Raw genomic sequence first — 15,988 nt, forward strand, 5'->3', positions numbered from 1 at the left:
GGTAGCAAGAGGGAAGTAAAACAAGAGCATTTAGCTTGCAAAGGCTTTTGGCCTTTTTTGAGGTCCATGACAGTTCCTGGAGCAGATACCTTAGCTCCCTTTCCCTTTCTTTCTTCTTTTATGTATAGTCACCTCTTTTCTTTTCTCCTTCCCTCAATATATCTGAGGATTATATAAGATAATAATGTAATTAGAAGAATGCCTGGCATATAGGAAACATTCACTGAATGTTAACTGGTATTATTATCTATCAAGTGCCAACTTGGTAGTGTTAACTTATGCTGGAAATTCAGAAATTAATAAAGCAGTATTCCTGCCCTCAGTGCTCGGTCTACTCTGAGAGAGAAATATGTAAATATATGATTAAGTAATACATTGTGAATTGAACACAGAAGTGAAGCCATTCAACCCAGGGTGAGGTACCTGTGAATGCCTAGACACTTAAGTTGAGCCTGAAAGATGAGTGTGATTTTGCCGAAGGAGGAGTGATGAAGAGTTTTCCAGGCAAAGGATAAAGGATATGCAAAGGCAGAGAAGCATGCAAAGCCTGGTCTGTTCAGGGAGCTGTGAGAGGGCTTGTATGGCTAGAGCATAGCGTATATGGAAGGGGGAAGTGGGTAATGAAGCTGATAAAGTAATTGAGGGCACCTGTGCTAGGAAATTTAGACTTTATCCTGAAGGTGTGGGGAAATCATTGAAGGTTAGGAAAGAAGAGTGTTATGATGTGATTTTCATTTTAAAAAGGTAATAAGTCTGACACTATGCTTTTAACAATAGAAATTTGATAATGGTAGGATATAACTACAAAATCTCTATAAAAATAGCCCCACCCAAATCATTTGTCCCTTTCTTTTAGATGAAATTTAAAACACTTTTTAAAGTAGGACTAGTTTAACATATGTCTTTCCTACAATACCTGGCCCAGTGATTACTCATAGTAGATGTTCAGCAGAGTCATTGCCTAAAACTAAGCCAAGGTACCAAGTGGTGCAGAACAAAAAGTTCTATACCTAAGCCTCTAAGACAGATGTTTGTTCACATGTGTCTAGAGTTAGAAATCATTCCTCCACATTTCCTAGATACCTGGAAACCTGTCCAAGTATGTAATTCTCTTGCATTCTTACATTTAATCAAATTATTTTTATCTATGATATGAACCCCCTTTCAAGACCTCTTACTGTTAAGCCCATGTAAAATTTGAAATATGCTGCCATGAGACCTTTGACTTTAAACCTTTCATACTGATGTCAGAGCTAGTTTATGGCTTCTGATTTTTTTGTATGTAATAAACAAATCAGTTACTCTTTCCATCTGACCTTTTTCTGAAGCTCCCCCTAGACTTATGAACTTTAAAAGCTCATTAGGGTTTTATTCTCTACTTACTAAAAGTTAAAAATTAAAAATGCTGAAACCAACGTTTATAATGATTTTAAAGGGTCAGCAGACATTTTCTGTGAAGTGTCAGATAGTAAATACTTTCGACTTTGGAAACCATATACTCTCTGTCACAACTATTCAACTATGTCATACTAGCACAGAAGTAGCCATAGATAATTCATGAACAAATAGGCATGGCTATATTCCAGTAAAACTTTATTTATAAAAATAGGCTACAGGCCAGCTTTGGCCCAAAGACCACAATTTGCTGACCTGTGATTGAAAGTAAGCTTCCTCCACCTCTCTTATCTATCTTCAGGAAGGAATCCTGACTGGAGAAGTGGCCACAGAATGTAGTATTTAGATTTTATCAAAGACCATTACATCATCTCTGTTGCATGCGTACACACACACACACACACACACACACACACACACCCCAGAAAAATCTCCAGAGCATTTAGCTTGACTTTTCATGTAAAAAGACAGGTCCTGGTCCTAGTATTTAACTATTTTTCTGCACCAGAGTGGATGAACTTTCCCCATTTATGGCTTTTCTGCAGGCGAAAATAACATCCCAACCACTTGTCACTTAAGCAATATACATTACTTTTAAGAAAACTTCTTAAGCAGTGCTTTTCTAAATTAAATGTGCATAGGAATCACCTGGAGAATTTATTAAAATTCATATTCTGATTCAGTCAGTCTTGGGTGGAACCTAAGATTCTACATTTCTGACAAGCTTCCAGTTGATTTCAGTGCTGCTTGTTCTTGGACCACACTTTTGTTAACAAGGTTCTAAGTACTATTTCTGTTATTACAACCTAGTCATCCAAGGTCTTACCACTGGATCCACAGAATCAAGAGCTGGTCTTCTTCAGGTGAGGTGGCATTCAAAGCTGTGTTTGACTATGATGACTTCAGTCAATTTATTTGTTTATTCAGTTTGGTAGTTTCTGTAGAACTAGAGGTTACCATTTGAAATGGTCCTTGGCCGCTTATTCTTATCTTTCATCCATACTGGAAAATTCGAAAACATTATCTCTTTGAGTATTGCTCCATTCTTTATATTCCCTTCCAGGGTTCCTAGCAGATGCATATTAGGCACTCTGATTATATCCTACATGTCCTCTTAACATCTCTATCATATCTTATTTCTCTGTGTCTCTCCATGTTGGAATTTAGGTGATTTCTTCAGATTACTTCCACTTTATTAATTCTCTCTTCACCTGTGTCCAAGCTGCTGTTTAATCCATACATTAATTTTTTCAGTATTATTAATCACTTATTTTCTAAAGCTATATTGAAATATAATTGTATAAACTGTACCTATATAAACTGTCCAATTTTAAAAAGTTTTGACATACGTATACACTAATAAAATCTTTACCACCATCAAAATAGTGAACATATTCATCACTCTCAAAAGTTTACTCATGAACCTTGTAATCCCTTCCTTCTGCCCCTACCTCCCAACCATTCAAGTCCCATGCACCCACTGATCTTTCTGTCACTGTAGATTTATTTGCATTTTTTCAAGTTTTATGAAAAATTGAATCATACAGTATATACTCTTCAGTCTGACTTCTTTCACTCAGCATAATTATTTTGAGGTTAATCCATGCTGTTGCATGTATCAATAATTCATTCCTTTTAATTGCTGAGTAGTACTCTGTTGTGTGGACATACAGCAATTTTACAAATTTTTTTTGATTCTAGTAATATTTTTTTAATAGAAGCAGAATTCACATAGCATACAGTTAATTATTATAATGTGCATTATTCGGTGACATTCTGTATATTCACAGTGTTGTGCAGCCAGCATCTAGCAATGTTAACAATACTACATTTAAGAATAATTTAACATTTGCATTACAATTTTTTACATAAGTGCCTTTTTAAAAACAAGTTAAAATACAGCAAATAGCTCAGATTACACAATATTGTTCTTTCAGATTACCTCATCTCTCTCTCTCTCTCTCTCTCTCTCTCTCTCTCTCTCTCTCTTTCTCTCTCTCTCTCTCTCTCACACACACACACACACACACACACACACACACACACACACACGCATACACACACAAGAATGCTTGAATATTTCACTATACTGAAATGCAATATTCCAACTGACCCCAATGCTTCATTCATTGTTATCTATCCTGGATCCTAAAGCAGGCTGCCAACATATACAACAAGTCTAGTCTCCAACAGCCATTGTGCAATATGATGACTATAAAATTTGTGCATGCAAGGGAACTGCCTGAGCTTAGTACTCATGAGTCACTGAAACAAACACTGCAAATTTTACTTGATTCATTCTAAATACTGATGTGCCCCCTAGTCCTAAGTGGAAAGATTGTCAGTCTGTCAGTCTGTTTTTATGCAGCCCTATATGTGACCACCACCATCATCATCATTTTCATTTAGTAAAATGAAGTGGATAAAGCTAAGAATGGGTAGTTTCAGTTCTCACCCAATTGTATCTTCTCTTTATCTCCTCTGTCTTCACTGTTTTGGGTGGCCTCATTTAACCCTACATTTATTTCAGTGCTGTCTTGGGTCTTGAGGGGAGCCCACTTTGTATTGGTTGCCTTCATAACTGAACCTAAATCACTCACTTCTGAGCATACCTCTTCTTTTGAGTCTCTGAGATTTGGTCTTCATTAGAGAACTCAGGTCTCCAAACCTACTAATCATTACCTTGAAATTTACATAAAAGTCCCTGGTAAATGACTTACTACTCTCATTCTCTGAAATCCTATGAAGGGGAATTGTTATATTATGCTATGAACAAGGAATGGTTTGACAAAGCCCCTACTGCTGCTTTCAATAGTGTTTGTATTTTTTCACGTTTTGAAAAATCTGTTCACTTATTCATGAACATAATTGAATATTTCCTAGTTTGGGGCTATTACAAATAAAGCTTCTATGAACATTCATCTACAAGTTTTTATACAGGCATATGCTCTCATTTGTCTTGGGTAACTACCTAGGACTAGAATGAGTGGATCATATGGTAGGTATATGCTTAATTTTTTAAGAAACTGCCAAAATGTTTTCCTAAGTGGTTGTACCATTTTACTTTTCCACCAGCAGTGTGTAAGACTGCCAGTGGCTCCACTTTGTATGTCAACACTTGGTATGGTTAGTCTTTTTTAATTTTAGACATTCTAGTAGGTTTATAGTGGTGCCTGATTGTGGTTTTAGTTTGTATTTTCCTAATAAATAATGAGATAAAGCATCTTTTCATGTGCTTACTATCCATATCTTTTATTTTAAATATTTATTTATTTATTTATTATTCATTTATTTTGGCTGCGCCGGGTCTTAGTCGCAGCATGTGAACTCTTAGTTGTGGCATGCAGGCTTCTTAGTTACGGCATGCGGACTTAGTTGCGGCATGCATGTGGGATCTAGTTCCCCAACCAGGGATCAAGCCCAGCCCCCTGTATTGGGAGTGCAGAGTCTTACCCACTGGACCACCAGGGAAGTCCCACCATATCTTTTTTGATGAAGTATTTTCAAATCTTTTGCCCATTTTTAAAATTGTGTTCTATATTGTTTTTATATCTAAGAGTTTTTTAATATGTTCTAGATACAAGTCCTTTATTTGATAAGTAATTTGCAAAGATTTTTCTTCCAGTTTTTGGCTTAATTTTCATTATCATTTTCAACTGTCTTTAGTAGTGTAGAAGATTTTAATTTTGATGAGGTCCAAGTTAGTTTTTTTCTTTATTATGTTTTTGCATCATATCTAAGAAATATTGACCTAACCCAAGGTCACTGTTTTCTCCTATGTTTCTTCTAAAAGCATTATACCTTTAGATATTATGCTTAGATCTATGATCCATTTGAGTTAAATTTTATGTATAGTATAAAGTAAGATTGAAGGTGTTTTTGTTTTGTTCTGTTTGGGTTTTTTTCAGGAGGTAAAGGGAGATAACAGATATTCAGTAGTTCCAGCACAATTTGCTGAATTGCTTTTGCATCTTTGTCCAAAATCAGCTGATTGTATATGTGTAGGTATATATCTAGACTTCATTCTATTCCATTGTTCTTTTCTGTGTCTTACACTAATACCACATAAAATACTTTAGCTTTATAATGAATCTTGAGATCAAGTAGTGTAAGTCCTCTGAAGTTCTTATTTTCATAGTTGTTTTGGCTATTCTAGGTCCTGCCCATTTCCATATGAATTTTATAATCAGTTTGTGAATTTCTAAAAAATAATAATACTGCTGGTATTTTTATTAGAATTGCATTGAATCTAATTTAGAGAAAATTGTCATATAAAAATTGACTCTTGGGCTTCCCTGGTGGCACAGTGGTTGAGAGTCCGCCTGCCAATGCAGGGGACACGGTTTCATGCCCCGGTCTGGGAAGATCCCACATGCTGCAGAGCAGCTGGACCCGTGAGCCATGGCCGCTGAGCCTGTGCATCCAGAGCCTGTGCTCCGCAACGGGAGAGGCCGCAACAGGAGAGGCCACAACAGTGAGAGGCTCGCGTACTGGAAAAAAAAAAAAAAAAAAAAAAAAATTGACTCTTTTAATCTATGAAAAGTATATATGTCATGTTTATTTAGGTCTTCTTTAATTTCTCTCAAGTCTTCTTTAATTTCTCTCAGTAATGTTTTAGAAAATTTCAGTGTACATCCTTTTTCAAATTTATTCCTAAGTATTTCATATATTTTATGCTATATTATAACTGGCATCTTAAAAATTATAAGGTCTGGGACTTGCCTGTTGGTCCAGTGGTAAAGAATCCACCTTCCAATGCAGGGGATGCAGGTTCAATCCCTGGTCAGGGACCTAAGATCCCACATGCTGCGGGGCAACTAAGCCCACATGCCACAACTACAGAGCTCATGCGCCTCAACTAGAGAGCCTACGTTCCACAAACTACAGAGCCCATGCACTCTGGAACCCACACACCACAACTGCAGGGCCCACGTGCCCTGGAGCCTGCACGCCACAGCTAGAGAAGAGAAAACACACACCACAACTAGAGAGAAGCCCGCGCACCACCATGAAGAGCCCACGCTGCAATGAAAGATCCCACATGCCTCAACAAAGATCCCGCGTGCCACAACCAGACGCAACCAATAAATAAATAAACAAATAAATCATAGCTTTTAAAAATAATTATAAGTTCTGATTATTTGTTAGTGTATAGAAATACAGTTACTTATTGTATATCAATTTTATATCCTGCAACCTTACCAAAATCACCTATTCTAATAGTTTTTTGGTAGAATCTATAGGATTTTCCAGATCCCTAATCATTTTATCTGAGTAAAGAGAGTTTTTCTTCTTACTTTTCATTCTTGATGTCTTTTATTTCTTTTTCTTGCCTTAGATTTGAAAATCAAAATCATTGTGATTCACCATTCAGTCATCTCAATGGATGCAGAAAAATCATTAAACAAAAGTTAATCCATTCCTGATAGAAACTTCCAGTAAAATAGGAATAGAGTACAACATGATAAAGGGCATCTATTTAAAAACCTACAAGCTAATATTTTGCTTACTGGTGAAAGACTGAATGTTTTCCTACTAAGATCAGGAAAGAGGCAAGGATGCCTGTTCACATCACTTCTATTCCAGATAATGTGAAATTCTTTCAATATAAATACTTAGAGATAGTAGATAAAATATAGCAAAAATGTTAAAAGTATTACTCAGCATGTGAGAAAGAAAGAACAAAGAATTCCTAGGTATCAGAAATAAGGAGGAAATAAAAATCAGCCCTGTGAATGGTGAAGTAATACAGAACCTGACTGGAGATGCTAGCCGGTCTAATAAGCAATAAGTCTCCATTCCCCCTCCCCTCTAATGTTCTCTCTGAATCTGCCTATTCTGGCTGCCTCATGTAAGTGAAAACATATAATATCTGTCTTTTTGTGTCTGGCTTCTTTACTTAGCATAATGTCTTTTAAGGCTTACCTGTGTTATAGTATGTATTAGAACTTTGTTCCTTCTTATGGCTGGATTCCATTGTATGTATATACCACATTTTGTTTATCTATTTGTCCATTGATGAGTATTTGGCTTGTTTCCACCTTGTGGCTGTTGTGATTAATGCTGCTATGAACATGTATTTATTGACCATTTATATATCTTCTTTAGAGAAACATCTATTCAAGGCTTTTTCTCATTTTTGGATTGGATTGTTTTTTCTTTACGTTGTTGTTGAGTTCTAGGAATTCTAGATATTAAACTCTTACCAGATATATGATTTTGCAAATATTTTCCATTCTGTGGATTGTCTTTTCACTCTCTTTATAATGTCCTTTGATACACAAAATTTTTTAATTTTGATGAAACCTAACTTATCTATTTTTACTTTTTAATGCCTGTGCTTTATATCATACTAAAGAAATCATTGCCTAATCCAAAGTCATGAAGATTTTTACCTATGTTTTCTTCTAAGAGTTTTATAGTTTTAACTCTTTAATTTTAGATCTTTTATTCATTTTCAGTTGCTGTTTTTGTATATGGTGTAAAGTGAGGATCCAACCTCGTTCTTTTCCATCTGGATATCCAGCTTTCCCAGCACCATTTGTTGAAAAAACTCCCCTTTCTCCACTGAATGGTCTTGGCATCCTTGTTGAAAATAAATTTACTGTATATATGAGAGTTTATTTCTGGACTCTCTGTTCTGTTGCACTGGTTTGGGTATATATCCTTATGCCAGTACCACAATGTTTTTTTGCTGTACGCAGGCCTCTCACTGCTGTGGCCTCTCCCGTTGCGGAGCACAGGCTCCAGACGCGCAGGCTCAGCGGCCACGGCTCACGGGCCCAGCTGCTCCGCGGCATGTGAGATCTTCCCGGACTGGGGCACGGACCCGTGTCCCCTGCATTGGCAGGCGGACTCTCAACCACTGCGCCACCAGGGAAGCCCTACCACAATGTTTTGATTACTGTAACTTTGTAGTAATTTTTGAAAATATGAGTCCTCCAACTTTGTTCTCCTTTTTCAAGATTTTTTTACTATTTATGGTCCCTGAGTTTCCATGAATTTAGAATGGATTTTTTATTTCTATAAAAAATGCCATTGAGATACACTCAATTGTTTCTTAAAGAGATTTAAATAGTAAGGGAAAAAATGTCTATTAATTTACCCATGAAGCTCCCATTTTCAGTTCTCCTCATTCCTTTGGGTAGATCCAGATTTCTGACTGGTATTATTTTCCTTCTCCTTAAAGGACTTCCTTTAACTTTTACTGTCGTACACATGCTGGTAGTTAATTCAGCTTTTGTATATTTGAAAAAGTCTTTATTTCACCTTCAATTTTGAAGATATTTTTACTGGGTATAGAAAGAATTTTAAGTTAACAAGTTTTTTGTTGTTGTTTTTGCTTTTTCTTTTAGTACTTTAAAGAGGTTGCTCCACTGTCTTTCTCATTTGCACTGTTTTGGATGGGAAGTCTGATTGCATTCTCATTTTGTTTCCCTGTACATATTATGTCTCTTCTTTTGTCTGATTGATTTTAACATTTTTCATTTTAATATTAATTTTATGCAATTTGGTTATGATGTGCCTTGGTGTAGCTTTCTTCATGTGTATTTTGCCTGATGTTCATTTACATTCTTGGATCTGTGGCTTTATAGCTTTCATCAAATTCAAAAAATTGTTGGCCATTGTTTCTTAAAATAATTTTTCTCCCACTCTTCCCTGCACTCTATTTCCAGACTCCAATTACACTTACATTAGGTTGCCAAAAGTTATCCCACAGATAACTTTTCCAACTTCCTACCTTGCTTGGGTCCAAAATGAAATCTTCTGGTTACAACTGGGCTTCCAGGTTACCAAGATGGGTAATCTGCCTGTCAGGTTCCATATTACCTCACCATTTACAGTGCTGATTTTTAATTTCCTCTTTATTTCTGGTACCTAGGAATTTTTCTTTGTTCTTTCTTTCTCACATGCTGAGTAATACTTTTTAACATTTTTGCTATATTTTATCTAAAGATATCTAAGTATTTATATTGAAAGAATTTCACATTATTTTTGTCCATATCTCCTTAGAGACAGACCAGGACCATTTCCCTGTTTTCAAGGTCCTGCTTATTAAGGCAAAGAACAGTGTGTGCATTCTAACCCAGGCATTCAGAAAAACAAAAAATACCATATGTATATATGTATGTGTATATTTGTGTATGCAATTGGTTATTATTTGAAACAAGCCTAACCACTATAGCTTGCTTCAATTTGATAATGTGAAACTTTGCATTAGCCCTTTGAGAATTAACTGATGATTACTAATTTTAAACACTACTGAGGAGTAACAAGTTATACTTAAATCCCATTTCTGGTTAAATTCCTCATTTAGGAACCATCTGATAGCTCAAAATAGCTCATTATTTTTAATGGGTTGTAGAGAAATCTAATTCAATGGCCATTGTTTCAGAGATGTAAAACTATACTGAGCAACCCAGAGTGCCACAGTGGAAAAAAAGCACAGGCTTTCGGGAGAGAAAGACTAGGTTTGAATACTAATTCCAGCACTTCTTAACAAGTCATGATACTACTCAGAATAGGAAAAATGCACTTAAATAAAAAATTATTAGTCTGAAGGATACTTAGGGGTTCCAGAACTTCAGGTATAAAACTGTTGAGCACTGATAATTCCACTCATTCATTTACCAAATATGTATTGAATGCTTGCCATATGTAAGATAGTGGCCTAAATGCTGTAAGAAATATAGAGTCCTGGGCTTCCCTGGTGGCGCAGTGGTTGAGAGTTCGCCTGCCAATGCAGGGGACATGGGTTCGTGCCCCGGTCCAGGAAGATCCCACATGCCGCAGAGCAGCTGGGCCCATGAGCCATGGCCGCTGAGCCTGCACGTCCGGAGCCTGTGCTCCACAGCGGGAGAGGCCACAACAGTGAGAGGCCCCGCGTACCGCCAAAAAAAAGAAAAGAAAAAGAAAAAGAAATACAGAGTCCTTTCCCTTTGGGAACTTACAGCTCTGGTAGGAGTAGTGAGACACGTATACAGCTGAGTGTAGCATAAAGCAGCATGGGAGCAGTGACAAGTATGCTACAGATGAAAGGCTCCAGTGAAGGTTATCACTTAGTTCTGAGCAATCCATCTTCTCACTTTACTATAACAAGGAGTGTTTTCGTACCAGGTAGCCCAAGCCATAGCCCAGGCAGCACCTGAAAACTATTCCTGAACCTGATCATCCAGCTCTTCTACCTCCACACAATCAACAAAGTATTTCTAATCACTTTGATGTGTCCTCTAAGATGCAGCAGGGGGAACCTCTGCAAGGACAGTATTTGTAGGACACAGGAGAAGTTCCAATAGGCACATCTACAGTTTATGAGAACAAATTTATACATGAACTGTTAACCACAGCACCTGGAATTTTCTTAAAAGTCTAATTATACAGAATAGTATGAGGGAAAGGCTAAGCAATGTTCTCTAAATCCCCAAATTAGAAATGACTGTGAATAGGACAGTTGGAGTAGCAAGTATAAAAACTACAAGACAGAAAAGAAGAAATAATAGCCATTCACAAGCAACTACCAAACACGCAAGAAGCTATGACCATGATGAGTTTAGGAAAATTCATCATTTCCCTTATCCACAGCTCTCCCTGAGCCACACTTCTGTCTGTGACAGTCAGGGAGAGCTGTGGATAAGGGAAAGAGCAATTAGATTGCCAGGAGACAGGAAAGGAAAATGTCGGAGATCTGGATTCAAATCTCAGTTCTGCCACTGACTTAATGGTCTTTTGTAAATTATTTACTCTCATATGATTTCAGTTTCTCCATTTGTATACTGGCTTTGTTGGACATGTTGATCGCTTATATTTCTAAAAGTATATGAAAAGCTGGTAGGATTTTGGGTGATAGAGCCAATGGAACAAGGAGTCTTCCAGGTGGAGAGAGTGACATTATTTAAGGAACAAAAGGAAAGTAACACAAAACTTGAATGCTGAACTCTTCACAATAAAATCAGTAGACTCCACAAAATAATGATGCAGGTGGTCCAAGCAAGATTATCTATGTCTTACTCTATTAAACTGTGGCCTGCCTCTATAACCCCACTACTAGTGTGATGCCTAAAGTAAAATTGGTGCTTAATGAATATTTGTGAGAAGAAAAGGAGGGAAGAGAAATAGAAGAGAGAGAAGTGGGGAGGGAAGGAGGGAAGTTAGCTGGTTCAAGAAGTCCTCTCACAACAGGTGCCACATTTTGTGGCAGGGATCCCTGTATTTAATGGCCTTTCGTATCTGCAACAGTCTGTTTTAAAACAGAGCTGTTTACTTAGAATGCTTTTATTACAAACTATGTTTGTGCTCAGAGAGGGCTTCCAGCTGTGGTAGCTTTTAGAAGGTCCCTTTGTATGTGTACATAGTGTCATAACAGGTCATTTCTGCCTAGCCAGTCAATTTCATTGACTCAGATAGGGCCACTTTATGAATGAGCTATATCATTTTCCTCCTTAATTTTTACTCTAGACAATAAATGTTTTATGCCTGGAAAGATGGTTCATTTATTCAACAGATGCTTATTAAATACCTCCCAAAAGCTAGGCATTGTATGAAACACTTGGAATACAAAGGTTTGTAATATAGACAAGATCCCTGCCTTTATAGTGCTTACAGTGTCATGGGGGACTCTCACATTAAATAAATAATCATATGATAATAGATACAATTGTGATAAGTGTTTTAAAGGGAAAGGACAGAATGTTACAAGAGAAATCTAAACTAATTTGAAAAGGTGGAGTCAGGAAAATATGTTACAATTAAAATCCTAAACATCTTAAATATTTCCCTACTTGAAATGTAAAAAGATAAGATTACTCCCATAGGTTGTTGATAATATTAGGAATGTCTAAATTTGGAAAGATAGAGTTGTTCAGAGCGGCACAGATTCCTTAAAAATTCAATTCTTTAATAAATGACTGAAAAGGGAGACAGTGTTTACCCAAGAACATACAGCTTATTACTACTAGCAGGGCTAGGAGTTGAACACGGGTCTTCTAATCTCATTATCTCTCCTTGGTGACATAAAAAAATGAAGATATTATACATCAACTATAGATCAGCCATGGCCAAATGAACTATTAAGTGCCCAGTCTGTACAAGCTTGTATATTGAGTGGGCGAAGGTGTTTACAGAGTGAATGCAAATGCAAATGCAAATATAAATAAAAACATACAGAATATGTCCTATCAGGCTGATTGTATCTGGTCATAGTAAAACTATAGTATATAGACCAAAGTAGGAAATACCCAGTTGGAATCAGTGAAAATATCTTTAAAGGAATATGCTTCTGTTTCTTTAAAATAAAAATACTAATGGCTAAGTATGTCTCCAAGTAGGAGTTTTTAAAACCTGTTTTTATTCATGTGTAATATTACATGACACGTAAATTATCCTGACTACTTTGCAGCCTAAGTGGTCTCTCAGGTTAAACATTGTTCCTGATATTTTGTCCCAACATATAATTTCTCTGGCATACTCTTTTATCACAGATGGTATAGCAATTAGCTTCAGGCCAGCAACATCTAATTTTTCCTAATTTTTTTATTTGAAAGGTTAGGAATCAGTGAAAGGCTACTATTTATACCAGAGATTGTGGACTTAATGGAATCATTGAAACCAAAAGGAGTATGAGGCTTCAGGGAGAAGGCCAGTCTTGAATAGATATCAGAGAGAGTACCTAAGACAGTGCTGAGCATATACTCAGCCTGAGCAAGCATATATTGAACTGAGGAGACAAAAAGAATTAAGTTAAACCATATGAAATTTCCATTTTTATAGGTCAAAACCAGTCAAATATTGGTAACTTATGTATGATTCAGCCTATTGTGCAAAATGACCAGAAAGGGAACCTATACTCTAATGTCAACAGGTGTGGGTATTTATTAAATTTAAGGACATGTATATTGGCTATACTCCAGAATTTAACAAATAAGAAATTCTGGTAGTTGAATTAACTTTTAATTTTATATGAAATCACAATTTAAATGTAGGCAGATGGCATAATCACTTCAGACACTAAAAATATTCTAAAAGATCTTCAACTTAGATAACTCACATTATCCACACTTCATGAGTGTGAATGTTGTGGGGAAATACTTATTTGATAACCAAGCTTTAGTAGTGTGATGTGGACTAAAGTTAAGCAGGGTATTTTGCTTTCAGCCTCTTTCTGTGCTGACCATATTACTTCCTAGTCCTTTAGTCTCTCCCAGCCCTTAGTCCCAGTGCTGATAATCTCCAAGTTTATCTTAGAAAAATCAGAAGTAAAGGAGAAGGGAACTAATCAGTGAAAATGAACTAAATGTCAGGTACTTTGCTAGATAGTTTATATATCATTGTATTGAATTCTCACAACCCTATGAGACAAACGTTATTTCTTTTTCACAGTTGAGGAAACTGAGACCTAAAGAGATTAAATAACTTGCCCAAGGTCACACAATTTGTAAGTGGTAGACTAGGCTTCAAACATTCTTATTTTCACTATCTACTGTGCTACTCATATTATTTGTTAGCTTATTTATACTGTACACTTTAAAAGTGTCTTGTTTAATTATAATAAATTTACACAGGAGTAAGACAAGGGGATTATTATTTTTTTTTCTTTAAAAACAGTAATGTGGTAAAATGCATTTGAATATTTTCCTTTCTTTTAAGGATGAACGAGAAGCCAGAGAAAATGTGAAGAGAGAACAAGATGAGGCCTATCGCCTTTCACTTGAGGCTGACAGAGCAAAGGTAGGTTTGGTCAGGGGACTTCTGGGATAAAGAACTCAATCCTAAATAGTCTTTCATTATTTAAATGCCAGCCCTTTAATCATTTTGAAACCTAAGAGAGTTGGGTTTGCAGTGGAGAAAGCTAGTTTCAATTAACAGAAAGGATATAATTCTACCTCAGGTTCTTAAAGCATGGTTCATTTTGACAAGATAAATTTTTTCAAGAATCATGAGAAGTGAAAACAAAAATGGACCTAGTGTTTACTTCATTTGTTTTTAATCAGTCTGTGGTAAAATCTAGCAATGTTTAAAAAGCTCTTCAGGTGATTTTAATGTGCAGGCAGGGTTGAGAACCACTGACTTATTTAATGCTTCTTGAGCACCTGCTTCTGTACTGGGCATTGAAGGAGAGGAAAATGAACAAGCCACTCTTTCTGCCTTCAAAAGAAGGCTCACATTGTACTGCAGAGTAGATTCAGTCAAGAGCACAGAGAGCTGGAACACTTAGGCAAGGATCCTAAATGTTGTAAGGGAAGCACTGAGTTCTGTGAGAGTTCAATGAACAGGATTTTCAGTGGAAAGTTTTTTCCAGCTTCTTTGGAGAGCCAAGAAATGGGAATGTACTAGGGAGGGTTTCATAGAAGAGATTGTATATTTGAACTGGATAGAGAAAGTGGGGTAGAAGAGGAAGTAATGTATGCTAGCAGCAAGGGGCCAGAAAGCATGGATTCAAGATAGAGGCTGATGTGAATAGAGTTTGATATTTGGGTACAGGGGAGGTGGCAGAAAAGACCAGAAAGGGAGACCAGAGAAAGGTCTGAAGGATCTTCAATGCTACACTACCCAGAGCTACCTAAATGTTTGAATAGAAAACCCACCATGATCATAGAGGTTTGCTTTGTTGTTGCTTTTATTTTCCATCCTTGTTCCAGAGAGAAACACTTTCATTACCACAGTGTACCTCTGGGCCATGGTGAAAATGCACTTTTTTTTCTTTTCTTTTTCTTTCTTTTCTTTTTTTAAAAAAAGGCCAGTGTTTATTAAGTGTTGGATTCCTTTCTCTTTTATCAACAGAGGGAAGCTCATGAGAGAGAGATGGCAGAACAGTTTCGTTTGGAACAGATTCGCAAAGAACAAGAAGAGGAACGTGAGGTAGGGCATAATTTTTAGAAAAGTTATTCAAATGCTAGGTCTATTTCCATTGCATTTGTTACTAAGGATGTTAATATTTCCTACAACTTACTTCTTTCCACTTTTCCCAGATTCATTTTAATATGGAAGCCTAAATTTTCTTCAGAAGAATCATTCACGATCTGTTGTGTTGAACTCTTAGAAAACTTGAACTTGTAGTAGATTCATGATTTTCTATTCTTTTCAATTCCTCTCCCCTTTCTTGCCTGACAAACACTCCCATCCTTCCTAAATATTGTCTCACTCAAAAAACACAAAGACTATTTTCTCCCCTTTTCCCAGGCTTTACTTTACCCACCAAAAGACACTGGGAGTTACTTCTGCAACATCTTTCACTGGGCCCCTATATGTGAGAAATCCATTTAGCTTGGCTGATATTTTTCCACCCTGAGTTCATGTCATGTCTGTGACAATATACAGAATTTTTTCATTCACTCATTTGGCAAATATTTTTTTTGACTACTTAGTGTGTTCCCAAAATCTGTTAGGAAGTAGGGATACAGATGTGGGCCCTCTGCTCCAGGAGTTAATAGTCTTGTAAAAATAGAATTACATACTATATGTAAAAGTTATTATAGAGATTTACCTAAAGTGCAGTGGGAAAAAAGAGAAGGGGTGTCAAATGACTTCCTAGGATGACTCACAAAAAAGGGATTTTAGAACTTTTTTCTAGACATGGGATTAATGGCAAGATTCACTT

At 36.5% G+C, this 15,988-nt stretch overlaps 1 protein-coding gene across 1 annotated transcript in view; it reads left to right on the plus strand.

Moving 5' to 3' along the window:
• The window catches only part of FAF1 (Fas associated factor 1), a 537,070-nt gene that overhangs the window by 466,041 nt on the left and 55,041 nt on the right, over positions 1-15,988 (plus strand). The window contains exons 16-17 of the mRNA XM_059064103.2: positions 14,038-14,118; positions 15,172-15,249. Of these exons, the coding sequence (XP_058920086.1) occupies positions 14,038-14,118; positions 15,172-15,249 (159 nt within the window). The remainder of the gene's footprint in view (positions 1-14,037; positions 14,119-15,171; positions 15,250-15,988) is intronic.

Source organism: Kogia breviceps, chromosome 1 (assembly GCF_026419965.1).
Source record: "Kogia breviceps isolate mKogBre1 chromosome 1, mKogBre1 haplotype 1, whole genome shotgun sequence".
NCBI classification, from domain to species: domain Eukaryota; kingdom Metazoa; phylum Chordata; class Mammalia; order Artiodactyla; family Physeteridae; genus Kogia; species Kogia breviceps.